We start from the raw sequence: 16,283 nt of genomic DNA on the forward strand, positions 1-16,283 counted from the left end.
TTTCACGCCTTTTTCTACTGACAAGCTTTGCTTGACCAACTTTACATATGTATCGAACCAATATACGTCATGTTCTCTGACCACGCCACTTTGCATTTTGGTATTTGTTACCTGAGGATTTAGGTACAACGGGGTTGGCCGGTCGAAGTATTTTACAGATGGCGCCAGCATAGGTTTGCCTGTCAATCCCTAGAATTGTGAAAATCATGTTTTTTATTTTATTTTATAGCCTGGATGCCAGCCTTTTGAGCAAAATCTCATAGAACAAAACTAGAGACAGGGGAACGTGGTGATTATATTCTCTTTGCAGGGGAAAGCTATGATGGCGACATCTATGCAAACCTTTCCAAAACGCAATGTGGGGTTGCCAGAGTGTATAACGTAACCACAGACTAAAGAACACTAGCAATCTGAAGTAGTGCAAAATATATAGACGGTAAAGCAAATCTTGTCAGTAGAAAAAGGCGCGAAACTAGAATTTTCTATGAGACGATATCCCTTCGCGCCTACATTTTTCAAATTTGCCGCCTTTTTCTACTGACATGATCTGCGTGACCAAGTATTAGTACAGCTTGGCAAAAGAGTAGAAATTAAAAAGTGGCAGCACTGTAGTGTCGTCCCTTTCAAACCAATATATACCTATATAAGAAAACGGGACGACACTACAATGTTGCCACTTTTTAATTTCTACTCTTTTTTGCCAAGCTGTACACGCATATATGAATATATATAGCTGGTCAAGCAGATCTTGTCAGTAGAAAAAGGCGGCAAATTTGAAAAATGTAGTCGCGAAGGGATATCGTCTCATAGAAAATTTGAATTTCGCGCCTATTTCTACTGACAAAATTTGCTTGACCATCTTAGTTATTATTTTTTGCACTATTTCAAGCTGATTAGTATTTCTTGGTCGATTTTAAAACTACTAGGTAGTTATGATTGTTTCAATAAAGCTATGTATTTACATTTTAGCCGACGAAAACGCGACATTTTCTTACATTAGTTAATCCATAATGTCAATATGTACTCTAATACTACTAGGTATATCCTAATTTAACTATATTAGTTAGGATATAGGACTTGCAAAGTAAAAATCGGAAACACAATATTCTGGCATTTTTTACTTTTGAAACTAATAGGACTTCGAAGCTATAAGTATTTAACCCATTTAGCGCTCATCACGACACGTCGTTTTGCCTCTACGAAGCATTTCCGCTACATACCAGGAAACCCATGATATCGGCTACGACCGGAGCTCAGCGGTGAATGTGTTAAGCGGTTATCACACTGATGTGCACAGATGTACAGCGATGTCCTGTTAGCACACTTCAGCTGCGTGTGAATCTGCATCCAATGTGAAGACCGCCTTATGTAGTCACCAGCAATAATATATTACACAACGAAGGCCACAAAAATATCTGACACGACCACGACACGATCTTATTTGTAGAGAATAAGGACCATAAGAGGGCGTCACATATTTTTGCGGCCTTCGAAGAGTAACATATTATTATATTATTGCAGGTGACTGTAGTAAGGCGTGTGAAGCGTTTCATTTACATAAGATGATCAATACATTAAAAATACAGACAATGAAAAACAAAATAACAAATTTAGGAAGCAGATCATGGTTTATTTCTTAAATGTACCTTTATCTTACAATCATAAAAAAACTTGCGAAATGGGTAAATGTCTTTTTACATAAATGTCATACATCATTCGCTCATAGTAAGTACACAATTTTCCAAAATACTATGTATATTGTACTCTGCATGCTTGCTGCTCTGTCCTGACCGATTTCGGCCACAGCGACTGTGTGCTCTGGCCCCTATTTCACCACGGTGACAGGTGCGACAATTGTCGACATCCTGTTACTGACGTCACAGGCCTCCATAGGCTATGGTAACCGCTTAGCCGCGGGGGAAGGGCGGTGTGCTTGTTTGCCACCAACATTTTAATTTCAAAAAACTCCATTATATCGCCAGGAAATAAGTACCTATTTATTTTGCAAAGCTAATGACAATTGTCACAAGAAACACGACAATTGTCATGAAATTCCGACACAGAACTCATTTCCTGTCAAGATTTACCGAAAGTTCTTTTAAATCTTGTGACAATTGTCATCATCATCATTTCGCAAGAGAAATATCTGTTTTTTGCCGATATACTAAAGTTTTTTTATAATACAATGATGGTGGCAAACAGGAATAGGGCCCGCCCGATTGTAAGCGGCATAGCCCATGGATGACTGTGACGTCAGCAACAGTGACATTTGTCGAATTGTCACACCTGTCACCTTGGTGAAATAGGAGCCTGGAGTACTGTACTCTAAGTGTACTATGGCTATGTATACCAGCTAATACAGGGTGGAAAAATCGAGTGCCACATGGATGGCAACTACCTTAAATATAATAAATAGCACATTTTGTGTAAAGGAGACTTTCCTTTGTTTTTAAAAACAATAAATTCTGCATTTAAGGATTTATGAAAAATCGCTTGTTACTGATAAGGTTCATTTTTCTCTAAATAACAAATACAATCAGAATAACGGAAGGCCATGAAAATTGAAAACTAACACATTTGACCGGTTCGAGTCCCGACTGAGGCAAGCGATTTTTCATAAATCCTTAAATGCAGAGTTTATTGTTTTTAAAAACAAAGGAAAGTCTCGTTTACACAAAATGTGCTATTTACAATATTTAAGGTAGTTGCCATCCATGTGGCACTCGATTTTTCCACCCTGTATACCCATTGACCACCAAAGACGTCAAATGACGCGCGCGGCTACATTCCAATATCAACCTTCGTGCATTCCATCAGCTAACAACTTGATGAAATCAATAAAGCAAGTTTTCATAAAGCTAGAGTCTGTGCGGAAAGAGAAGAGTCGGTAAATGTAGGCGAGCTGATCTCGAGCCCTGTTAGCTCTTTTTTTAGGGCTCGCCTCATCTCTTGACGCCTAAAAGGCAAAAGCCTATTTTACTAATGAAATAAAAAAGGCTTTTAGCCTTTTAGGCGTCAAGAGATGAGGCGAGCCCTAAAAAAAGGCTCACAGGGCTCGAGTCTTTTGGATCACTAAGGGGAGCCCATACATTCTACGACCAGTGCCGGATTAAGATATTTTGATGCCCTAAGCATTTCTGACCATGGTGCCCCCTCTCCGTAGGGTCATCGAGATTACATTGAATTTTTTGGTAAGTTGAGTGACGTTCATTGCCGCATTACAGCTGAGAATGGAAATCAGTCACATCATTTTATCACGAAAATTGACAGTGCTGCAGCAGTAACGTTGCAACAGAGTAATGCTGCTGCAGTCGCCACCCGAATGTCACCTTTATCATATCTTAGAAAGTGATCGAAAACGCGAGCGAAGCGAGCGCGAAAATTTTTCGATATAAAAACGCAATTTGATAGACAGTTGAACATTTTTACTTTTAGTATGGAAATCAGTCACATCATTTTATTACGAAAATTTACAGTGCTGCAGCAGTAACCTTACAACAGAGTAATGCTACTACAGTCGCCACCCGAATGTCACCTTTATCGTATCTTATAATGTTATTGTAAACGCGAGCGAAGCGAGCGCGAAAATTTTTCGATATAAAAAACGCAATTTGATAGACAGTTGTACATTTTTACTTTTAGTTCCAACCAGGCGCGAATCCAGGATTTCATACAGAGAAGGGATGGGACAGTTTTCTATCGGCCTAGCGTCGCATAGGGCTCGATATTTAAGGGTTTCAGCGAGGTTGTTTTCATACAGAAAAGATGCAAGAAAGCAGAGCTTGGAATTGACCAAGTGAATGTGAAGTGTGAGCAAGGCAGAAGGCCCAGCTGCGAAAGAGGAAAGCTTTGGATTTGGATCCACGCCCAAGTGTTAACCTAAGGCAGTTGATCAACTTTGCCATAAGGCAGAAGACCTCGCATAAGACCTTACGCCACACTGCAAAAGAGTGGCTTGAAATCGAATCTATGCATGTAATCACGTCTCTTCTACTGCTCGCTCTTTGGCTTCACTCGAAAGCGCTACTTGATAGGATGCTTTTAGTTTTCAGCTTTAACGGGGCCCCTTATAACACTTTGACAGTTAGGTCTCAGGATCGCGGCTAAGGAGCAACTCGGCTTGGCCGACAAATCTGGCGTGCAAGAGAGCAAAATTCGCTATAAAATCGGTAACCTATGTCGAAAAACTCGGCTGGCCGCAAGCCCGAAAGCAAGATTTTTTCCATGACTTTAAGGGCCTCCGCGTAAGGTCAAATCGAGACGGGTTGTTAGTAAGCGTTGTGAATTACCGATTGTTTCCCAAAGAATTACGCGCCATTAGTTTTGCAAATTAGCTTTTGGACAGCTAAAAAAAATCGTGTGGTAAAAACGATGTGTCTGTCCCTAATTTTAAAATTTGTTCACCTTTTTCAACCTGGCATTTTGGTGCCCCCCCTGAACGTGGTGCCCTAAGCACGTGCTTGTTTTGCTTATTGGTTAATCTGGCACTGTCTACGACTCTTCTCTTTCCGCACAGACCCTATTACAAAATAGCAACCGTATACCATACTACAAGGGTAAAACATCCTATTATTGACACTTTTTGCTATAACTACACCAACATAGGGGCGTATTTACCCTAGGGCCAAAAGAGCCAAACCTGGGGTGGCCAAAATCGACCCTTTTGGTTAGTTATGGGCGGCTATGGAATAGCAAACATTATAGGAGAAGGGAGCCTAGTTTTAAAATACGCCATAGCCAATATTGGGAATCAAAATACAGATACATGTAGTGCATAATTATTTTCTATCGTATTTTCACGGAAACTTACGAACGTGTCTTGCTATTTCAGTCAGTCTCGGTATACATGTAGTGCATAATTATTTTCTATCGTATTTTCACGGAAACTTACGAACGTGTCTTGCTATTTCAGTCAGTCTCGGTACAAAAAGTACTGAGGTTGACTGAAGTAGTGAAGTAGCATGACAAATACGAACGTTTCTGAGAAAATACGATAGTAAACAATTATGCACTATATCTATAGAGGGATGCTGTGTCAATAATAGGTACGTTTACCCTAAATCTAAACTTGTACTAGGGAATGCAAATCGGTTATTTTCGGTTATTTTTTGTATGGAAATTATCGGTTATTAACCGAAACCGCGGTTATTTCCATACAAAAAATAACCGATTTGCATTCCCTAACTTGTACTGATCAATATTACCAAACATAAACCTATGTAAGAAAACGGATTTTAAATGTATTCTAGTCTCTCAAACAAGTAAATGTAATTACAGCGCCTGATATACACGATACGATTATAACCAGAGATCGGGGATGCGGTTGCCACTAGGGATAAATAATGTTTTTCTTTTTCTTATGAAATGATTTAGTTAATTATATTTCAATAATATTAAGATAGCGTATTTGTGAAAAATTCAATCCATATTGCGGGCTTACTCCCGTATCCATACGAAATATTCTACTAGATCCCGCGGCGTTGCAACCAAATCCCCGATCACTGATTATAACTCAAATTATAGAAATACTTATTTGGCATCAAGAGAAGAGAATGGAAATTTGTGGTTACAAAACGGAAACTAGTTTCGGCAACCACTTACTATATGTATATGTACATAAATGCCATATGAAATATACACGATAAACACAGAAGTTGGGTTAGTGATTTTTGAGACGTAAATTTTAAACACACCCTAAAGCGTGTATGAGGAATGTTATGAAAGTGAAGGAAGCGAAAGAGGTATGTCAGGATCGTAGCAAGTGGAATCCGTGGTCTCTGCAGTACCGTCTTTACCATAAGGGCACACGGGGCTCGTGCCCAGGGCCCCCATCCTCAGGGGCCCCGAAGGACAGACAGTAACAGTATATTTGATTACCCATAATAAAAAGAAGAACATAGTAGAAAAATGTTAGTTTAATTAGCTTGCTTTACATTCCAAAAGGGGCCCCAAATTCTTATGTGCCCAAGGGCCCCATCATAGTTTAAGAAGGCCCTGGGTCTCTGCCTACCCCTCCGGGAAATAGGCGTGATTATATGTATGTGTATGTATGTAAAATTTAAACCAGACTATACTAAATAATAAAATCATAACACAATGTTGACAAACTTCATATACACTTGCATTTGCTTAGTAATAATGTAAAAGTAAAACAATGGCAATGGCAGGCGATAATAGACGAAAATTTTGAGCAGCAACACGCGAGTAGAAACCCAACTGGGGCCTTCAACTTACAACAGACTTCGTTTCTAGTAGTAAGGTAAGGTAGGTGATACTAACATAGTTTATTTTGTTCGGGGAAAGACAAACAGTATGAGGATAGTCTTTAGTCACAAGTGATAGTCTTACCCCGGTGATCGTCTTACCCCACCTTAACTTAATCAAAATAAATTCGCGATAGACCCGATAAAAATATATTAAGGGAAATTATAAAATATTTTAAGGGGAGAGGCCTTTGCCCAGCAGTGGGACATTCAAATAGGCTAAAGAAAAAAAATGTGTTCAAAACGCTTAATGTTAAAAGTGCGTTTCTACCCGCGTAACAAGCCGTTAATTTATATATTAAATAACCAAATAACTAACTTCGTCATAATCTGTGCACCACATTTATCAATTTTATCATATATTACACGTTAACTCTTAAAACCAAATACTCATTCATTGTACAATCACGCTCCGCGATTGTTGTACCATTTAGGGTCCTAGAGTCTACCGCAATACTTGGACCGCGCCATCTACATCAGCTGTCAAGCTAGCACGATTTTTTTCATAGACTTTACTCATATAAGGGTATACCACCTATCCAATTACTTTGTCCAATGTGTATTGCGTCTCACATTTTGCTTAATGAGAGTGAGACACAGTGACATTGGACTTAATACTTAAAACGGGGTCCCTTTGTTTCCCATAAAGTTTTAAGTCATAATGTATTGTTTGTCATATTATCGTTAGTCATAAAACTGAAACCGTTAACTTTTCAGGATTTTCGTAAGATTATCCTATAGATAGGTTAGGTTAGGTTTGTTTTATGGCAATCCTGAAAAGTGACGCGTTTCTTAAGCAAATAAATTATGACTAACGAAAATGCGGGCAACCAATACATTATGACTTAAAACTTTTTGGGAAACAAAAGAGACCCACTTAAAACTCAATGGGCACCTCCTGCATAACAATCTTGCACCCACTATAACAGTTCTGTATATCCTGTCTCTGTCCCCAATTATACTCCGTGAACTCAACCACCGGGGCAGGTATCTCAAAGTCCACTGTGTGTATATAATCATCAGTGATCGGTAAGTCATCGAGCTGTATCTCATTTAAGTTGTCGAAGTGAATCTCCGGTCTGGCATCGTCGAACGGTATCTCGGGCAGGTTGAGACGGATACATTTGTGGTTGTGGAGGAGCGAGGGCCAGTAGAAGGTTTCTTCGCAGACCTTGCACTTGAGGTTCTCGTAGTCGGAGTGCTGGCTGACTATGTGGCGGTTCAGGCAGTAGTTAGTGGAATAGTATTTTCCACATATCTGAAATAAATAATGGTTGATTAAAATCAAGAGAAGAAGGGAGACCTAGAATTACTTATCTCAGCCAAATAAAAAATAATGCGTCGTATGAGGAAATTAAAAGACTGGCACAAGAAATAAATGTTTGGCGATTAATCCACCGACAAGAGCAAAGCTCTTAAGTTATGATGATGATGATGATGATTGATTAAAATGAGAGTACAGAGCAGTAGGCCCAGGCCTAGGGCGGCACGATATTAGGGGCGGCGAATTGTGACAAAAAATTCGCTTATGATACAAGAAACTCAAAATGTAGTCAATATGATGGGTGCTGAGACAGGCGCGGCTACAGGGCCTGGGGCCTAGGGCGGCAAAGACTGCAAATCCGCCACTGGTACAGTAGGCCTACCGCGAACCACGTTCGACGTGTTGCCCTGTCACACTTACGTACGAATTTAGAAGTGCGACAGAGAGGCAACACGTCGATTTACCCTTTGGCGCCATAGACGTCAACAGACGCGCGCGGCTACAGCCCAATATCAACCTTCGTGCATTTCAATAAGGTTCACGATGACGCGCCGCGCACGACAGGCGTGGCGTTCAAAGGGCTCAAACCAAAAAAATTTTAGAGTGCAAAATCGAAAAAAAATAAAAATATTGCCGAGTTTGACAGCTGCACTATAGTCTGTATCTTTAGGTATTTAAATAAAAGTAAACAAATAATTTGTACATTTTCGGGTAGTTATATCATTTTTTGGTTAACCAACCAAATACAAAACTGCCTGGATCTGTCACTGAACAGCCTGACTTTAACCTACATTATTTGATCATGTAATGTTTTCATTTACCCTCAACTGGCTTAAGTTGTTTACTTTTATTTAAATACCTAAAGATACAGAGTATAGATGGCGCTATATTGCGCCATATGTTTCGTGGTAACTGAATTGTGAAACATCACCTTTTGATAACCAAAGTTGCCACTACTGTAAAACGCCATTTACTTCAGCTGTCAAATACGAGGCCCGAATTTTCCGTAAGTTTACCGTTAATAACTCTTTAGAAAAAGTGACCAAGTCCACCGGTGGCCAAGGCGGGAATCGAACCCGCGTCTTCAGCATACGCGGCTACCGTCCTTACCACTAGAGTGACTAGACCACGCGGCCACTTTGACTTGGCCGGTGGACTTGGTTACTAAGTTCAAAATGGTATATCACACTAAGCATAAGAGCAGTAACTCATTTTGAAATCTCTTTCAATTGCAGAACATATAGTAAAAGCACAAGGTATACAATTGAATGACATCGCAAAATGAGTTACTGCTTTTATGCTTAGTGCGGCAAAATGAGGGCAAAATGCTACATGTATGAAATAAATCAAAAAAAGATGTGTACACGTTGGCTACAAAATATAACACATCACACAAGAAAACAAGGCATGGGCAAAGAGCAGCAGGTTAAGGATTGTATTTGTATTGGCAACAAGATATAATATAATTAATTTGGTATAAAGCAATTAGATGAGAGTGAACTAAACGATGTTGAACTAAAAGGCCTGTGCACACCGGCTTGCGTGTGCGTGACATGCACGTGCGCGTTGTAGTATACAGATCCTTATGAGAGAAGGCACACCGCTTGCGTGACGTGTGCGCGTGCGGCTCCAACATTTTAGAGCACGCGCACGGGAGATATTTATTTTACAATATTTATAGTCACAAAGCAATAACAATACACTTTTTTGTTACAACAAACTACTACTTTTTTGTTATACTTAGCCATCTTTGTTGGCTTTCTATGCAGTTTCAGATTTTCGACCAATACTGTCCATTCATATTCATCAAGTGAATGTCCATTCATATTCATCAAGTGAATGTCCATTCATATTCATCAAGTGAATATGAACGGATCTACTGCGAAATAATTTCATTATTTTTACCTTAAATCTGACATTTCAGCTGGGTCACACCAGCTGTATAACCCGGGTACAAAACACGAGAGTATAAAGTGTTTTAATAGCTTTCTAATATGTTTTCATAGGAAATCTGATAGGTATTACTCGGCATATATAACTTAATTTACAATGTTTGCATAAACTGCTTAGTAACCTCAATTTAACGCTGATACGTTTCTTTTTAATTATAGCCATACAAATCGCAATAGTAGGTAGAAGTAGGTAGGTATTATAACATCTTCAGAATAGTTTTATAAGCATTCTATAATGATCAGTATTTTTCAAGGAGTCATTGACATCAAAAAAGATGGGTTTAATTTTTTTGCGGAAACACGAACTATTTCCAAGATACTTATCTATCAATAAAGATTTGAAAATGAATGACTTAGATACTGAATTTTTCAATTATTTATGATTGTGAAATTTTCTGTTCCATTAATAATAGTTACTAGTCATCATATTAATCAATGATAACTAAATACCAAGAAAATGACAATAATTGTAAATGTAATTTGGAAAACTTTTATCTAACCACTTAATTAATGATTTGAGGCAGTTATATTAATGTAGGCGAACCTTTAAGATAAAAATGTGAAAAATAACGTAAGTTGGAGTATCTAGTAAGCTTAAATGAAAAATACCTTAAGTACCCAGTTTTAGTCTCCTGATGACTGGGTTTCAAAGTTTGCCAGCTTAAATTCAACTCTGTCAAATTGACATAGAGTCAAAACTGAATTGGGGGTATGTAGTACGTATAGGATGCCAGTCATCAGGAGGTTAGTGTGAAAATATCGCTTATTTTTGTTATCAACCCAATCTACTAAAAATAACCAAAGCAAAGCAATTTACTAGTATGTTTCTACGCAAGTGTCGGTAACATTACGAACCTGACACTGATGTTTAGATATTATAGTCTTCTTCGACACAGGGTCAACCACAGGTTTCTTTATCTCCCCCGTGTACTCATCGAAGCAGTTTACGTCCACAAAGTCAATGGAATCCGTCAACTCTTTCCCTCCTACTTTAATCCGTTCCAATATAACCTGCGGCTGCATGTGATCCGGGACCTCGTCTACTTTGTAAAACCTCTGGAAGTCCGTTTTACGTTTTACAATGTTCGGCCGCAGCTGGGAGTTGTCGCTGGTCTTCAGGAAATGCGTCCATTTGTGTTGAAGCATATCTGTTTCAACATCAAACTTTTTCATACACTGATCGCAGAAATAGTAGTCCTTGTAACCTGTCATGGCACGGTTAGTTAAGTCCGGCAACAATGCTACATGTTTCTCAATTTCATCCCGTTCTACCGAGCTCTCTTCACAAAAGTTGCACAAGTATAATCTCTCGCTTCCTAGTGTGCGCATACTGTACAAGGACTTTGGGCGAGTCTTAGAATGAAGGAACGAAATGTGATGTGCAACAGCACATTTAGATGGAAACTGGTCTTTACAGATGTCACAGACAAAAGTTGTCGGCAAATGATCGTAACTATGGTCTTTCAAATCCATGAACTTGAAAAATGACTCTTCACAAGTCTTACACTTGTGGAACTTCAACACCTTGCACACTCTCCGCCGGTGCTCGATGTACGAAGACCTGTTGGACGAGAGGTCCCCACAGATGTCACAGTGCAATTTAATATGCACTTTGAAAAACATCCTATCAACAAAGTTTTTGTTACAATAATTGCAAATGTAACACTTACGTTTCTTGTGTCTTTGCTTCATGTGGCGTTTGAGGAGGTTATACTTCTCAAATATCTTGGTGCACTTCCTACATTTGTGGTATTCCTTGACCTCGTGCACGATCACTTGGTCGGAGAACGACACCCGCTTCTGGGCCTTGTCGTTCGACTTGTAAACGAGCATGTGCTTGTTCTCCTGATGATTCTGAAGCTTCTTCTCACTGGAGTAAACCTTTTTACAAATTTTACATTTAAGCTTAGCTATATTGAAGCAGGCATTAAAAATGGGATCGTTAGGGTCCTTTTGGAAGGCCATTTTGAGCTCGTCAAGGTCGTGGCGAAGAACGCTGATTGAGCACTTGTCGCCCAGCCGTCTAGAATGTACGGCAAAATCCAACTTCGATAAACACTTTTCCAGTTCAGATTTCTCAGTGGATTTCTGTCTCATATTCTTGAGATACGGTGATATATCAGCCCGCGTCAGTGTGACTACAGGGCTCTTCTCGAAACCTCTGAAAACATCTTTAATCGAGACACTTTCTTTCGAAGCGTCGGCAATAGAAAATCTGCGTATACCATTGTTCGGTTCACTAGCCTCTGTTTCACTCTCGTATGATTCAACTCCATTGCACTTTTCGGACATAGAAGTTGTAAACTAATGATAGAAAACAAAATAATAAGGGGGAAAACTAAGAATTTTTACAAATAACTTTCGCTTGCGATGCAGCCGTACTGACATTCGTTACACCACAGCGTGTCAAATTACCAATACCTTGGTTGTAGCTTTTGTCATACCAACATAAGAATTAATATTTTGTAATATATAATTTAATAGAAAAACTAAACTACTAAACTTTCTAATATCATTTTGAAATAAATATGAAATATCATTTAAAATATTAAAATAAAAAAATATGTCAAAATGTTTTATTGCTATAAAAGATAGCTTTTTAACGATTTCTAGGTTTAGAAATCTTCTTTAATGAGCTAATGTTGGCCATCCTGACAATCATATAATTTAAGGTTTTGGTTTAAATACATACTTTCTATGTTGTTTATATGAAAATATAAATTTCTATGAAACATAATTATATATTTGACGACCGGTCTGGCCTAGTGGGTAGTGACCTCCTAGTGAGTATTATATTCTTTGGTAGTGACCCTGCCTATGAAGCCGATGGTCCGGGTTCGAATCCTAGTAAGGGCATTTATTTGTATAATGATACAGATATTTGTTCCTGAGTCATGGTTGTGTTCTATGTGTTTAAGGATTTATAATTTTATATATTATATATATATCGTTGTCTGAGTACCAACTGAGTACCCACAATAGAATACAAGCTTTCTTGAGCTTACCGTGGGGCTTAGTCAATTTGCCTAAAAATGTCCTATAATATATTTTACTTTTAGACCTATAATAGTAGAGTTAGAATAATATCAAAGAGCATATAATCACTACGTGAATAATATTATTTAAAATATAAATTCATGTTTTGAGTAGATAGCACAGACTAGCACAAAATCAACCATAGATATAATATATTAAAGATTACGTCCAAGCGAGCTGTCATTGTTGCCACTTTTGTTAAGTGTACGATTAACAATTTAACACCACCTTGCTGTAGCCATGTCGATAAAGTCATATCGATAAACTATCGACATTTCTTGCAATTTTAATTTTACTTCAAAGGTTTAACGATTCCTAAAATGAACAAAAACGCTTTTATTCTTTGTTGTGGTTATCAGATCATAATTTTATCGTCACGCCCCAGCAGGGAACCAAGGGAAAGTTCAGATATTTAATTAAAATACATAAATACCTACTAAAATATGTGTTCCGCAATAATTGAATTATTTTATTATATTCTAATATATTTATTATGCATTAGCATTTCAATTATGTTCATGTTTAACGAAGATATTGAAGCTTCAATTAATAGCTATTTCGTTCCGCTGTGTAGCGTTTATCGATATATAACATGATTAAAATCGACTTTTCACATCCCTAAAAGACCACACATAGACGTTTTTACGCACACATACACAGCCTGGTTCTACCCAAGGCCCCAACGTTATCTGTTCTCTTTGACGGCGCAGCAACTAGTATCATTTCTCTCTCCTTGCTCTTTTAAAAATGCCGTTTGTCAAAAAAGAACAACCATACTGTTGACAAGATGGACTTCAAATCAAGGTGTCCCCTTTTTAGGTGGAGCCAGGTTGTGTATGTGTGCGTAAAAACGTATATGTGTGCTCTTTTAGGGATGTGAACAAGGCCCCAACGTTATCTGTTCACTTTGACGGCGCAGCGACTAGTATCACTAATTCTATCTCCTCGCTCTTTTAAAAATGCCATTTGTCAAAAAAGGACAACCATACTGTTGACAAGATGAACTTCAAATCAAAGTGTTACCCTTTTTGGTGCATCCATGCTGTGTATGTGTGCGTAAAAACGTGTATGTGTGCTCTTTTAGGGATGTGAAAAGTCGATTTTAATCATGTTATATATCGATAAACGCGACACAGCGGAACGAAATAGCTATTATTTGAAGCTTCAATATCTTCGTTAAACAAAAACATAACTGAAATGCTAATGAATAATAATAATAAAAATAAAAATATTCTTTATTTGCTTAAAATATGGTACAATGAGTTGTTAAGGGTAACATATATCTGTGCTTATACATATTTTGCTAGTTTAGCATGCAAATGTACACTTAAACTAAACTTAACTAAATACCTATTTAACTTCTACTCAATATTATCTAACATGCAAAACAGGTCATCTGTAGTGTAAAACATCTTAGTTTTTAGCCAACGATAAAGTTGTGCTTTAAATGAATTAAGAGGGAGATCCTTAACAGTATCAGGAAGAGCATTAAATATTCGTATACACATATAATAACTACTTTTCATGAAAAGGGAAGTATTTGGAACAAAATCAATTACAAGTCTGTTTGGGTTCCTTGTGTTTCTATCCACATCTGTTCAAAAAAGCTAAAGATGTATATACATCTTTAGCTTTTTTGAACAGATGTGGGTATTTTTTTACAAAAACAGCTGCTTCAAAAATATACATACATGGTAATGTCAGAATTTCATGCTTTGCAAATAATGGCCTACATGATTCCCGTTGGGGCATCCCGCAGATTGCCCTTAAACATTTCTTTTGTGATATGAAAGCCCTAGCCGCGTCACTGGAATTGCCCCATACAAGAAGTCCATATCTTAACTGAGACGCAACATATCCGTGATATGCCATCCGTACTGTGTTCCAACCAGATATGTTGCGAAGTCGTTTCAGAACATATGCAAATTTTAAGAGCTTGTCACACACTGTGTCTATAGTCTGTGTAATATAATAAATATATTAGAATATAATAAAATAATTCAATTATTGCGGAACACATATTTTAGTAGGTATTTATGTATTTTAATTAAATATCTGAACTTTCCCTTCATTCCCTGCCGGGGCGTGACGATAAAATTGTGATCTGATAACCACAATAAAGAATAAAAGCGTTTTTGTTCATTTTATGTATCGTTAAACCTTTGAAGTTAAATTAAAATTGCAAGAAATGTCGATAGTTTATCGATATGACTTTATCGACATGGCTACAGCAAGGTGGTGTTAAATTGTTAATCATACACTAAACAAAAGTGGTAACAGTGACAGCTCGCTTTGACGTAATCTCTAAATGTTATATATATATCTATGGATGTGAAAAGTCGATTTTAATAAACTTTTTCGACATGGCTACAGCAAGGTGGTGTTAAATTGTTAATCGTACACTAAACAAAAGTGGTAACAGTGACAGCTCGCTTTGACGTAATCTCTAAATGTTATATATCTATGGATGTGAAAAGTCGATATTAATAAAATAAATAAATTATTGCGGAACACATATTTTAGTAGGTATTTATGTATTTTAATTAAATATCTGAACTTTCCCTTGGTTCCCTGCTGGGGCGTGACGATAAAATTGTGATCTGATAACCACAATAAAGAATAAAAGCGTTTTTGTTCATTTTAGGTATCGTTAAACCTTTGAAGTAAAATTAAAATTCCATAAATGTCGATAGTTTATCGATATGACTTTATCGACATGGCTACAGCAAGGTGTTTCCACATTGTTAGGCTAAGAGCGCACCACGACTTTTTGTCGCGCGATAATTTAGTCGCAGAAATGTAACGTATGAGTTTATATGGCAGTGCGCGCATATGCGACAAAAAAATCGCAGCGATTTTAAAATTGTGATTTGTCACATTTTTCCGCGACTGCTCGCGACGCGATTGTCGCAAAGTGAATTGCAGCATACGGAGTTGTATGGCCCCGCGCGCACTGCGATAATAAAATCGCACCCGGACCTCAGTCGGCATTTCGCTCTCCAAGCGTCAACATGTCGGAACCTGCTGCTGAAGACGCTAGATGTTGACCATTTAATTATGGAAATAGAAGATCACCTTTGTGGTATAAATACTCAAAGTCATACATACAGCGATCGCATATTAAAGACAACGTTTCATGACAAACGACTGGTACGAAATCCATGTTGAGAATGAACAAATCGTCGACTTTTTCATCGCAGTGCGCGCAGTGAATTTTCTGCGATATATTACAGCGCGATTCTAAAATCGTGTCGCAAAAACTAAAATCGTGGTGCGCGCTTGGCGTTAATCGTACACTAAACAAAAGTGGTCCCAGTGACAGCTCGCTTAGAGGTAATCCTTAAGTATTATATCTATGGTTCCACCTAAAACGATAACACCTTGATTTGAAGTCCGTCGTGTCAACAGTATGGTTGTCCTTTTTTGACAAACGGCATTTTTAAAAGAGCGAGGAGAGAGAAATGATACTTGTTGCTGCGCCGCCAAAGACAACAGACAACGTTGGGGCCTTGGTCGTGATTGTCATTGAATTTGACAGCTCTCGTCTACGTTCAAAAACCTAAAGCTATACATAATTAATTAGAATTCGGTCTAATTAGAGTCTAATACGTCTACTTACATCATGATGATCCATGAATAAATCGTCTTTAATGACCAAAGATTCCTAAAAATAGTTCGGTGTTGTTCTAGTTTATCAGTGTGAATATTTTACTAGCGTCATGTTAGTAATTTGTTAAAAGATAAAGATAATGCTAGCTTCAAAACGGC

General features: G+C 37.9%; 1 protein-coding gene across 2 annotated transcripts; it reads right to left on the bottom strand.

The window, feature by feature from the left end:
- Window positions 1-6,030: 6,030 nt before the first annotated feature.
- LOC134802360 (zinc finger protein 62 homolog) lies at window positions 6,031-11,866 on the bottom strand. 2 transcript variants are annotated; one of them, XM_063774985.1, is made up of 3 exons: window positions 11,150-11,866; window positions 10,335-10,627; window positions 6,036-7,521 (listed from the first exon to the last, which is right to left on the bottom strand). In XM_063774985.1, the coding sequence occupies exons 1-3, from the start codon at window positions 11,769-11,771 to the stop codon at window positions 7,141-7,143; spliced, it is 1,296 nt and encodes a 431-aa protein (XP_063631055.1). In that variant the 5' UTR covers window positions 11,772-11,866; the 3' UTR covers window positions 6,036-7,140. The 2 variants fall into 2 exon arrangements, with proteins under 2 accessions (XP_063631054.1, XP_063631055.1); XM_063774984.1 differs by having other exon boundaries at window positions 6,031-7,521; window positions 10,335-11,866.
- Window positions 11,867-16,283: the final 4,417 nt, after the last annotated feature.

The sequence above is a fragment of the Cydia splendana genome, chromosome 24 (assembly GCF_910591565.1).
Source record: "Cydia splendana chromosome 24, ilCydSple1.2, whole genome shotgun sequence".
Classification (NCBI taxonomy): Eukaryota; Metazoa; Arthropoda; class Insecta; order Lepidoptera; family Tortricidae; genus Cydia; species Cydia splendana.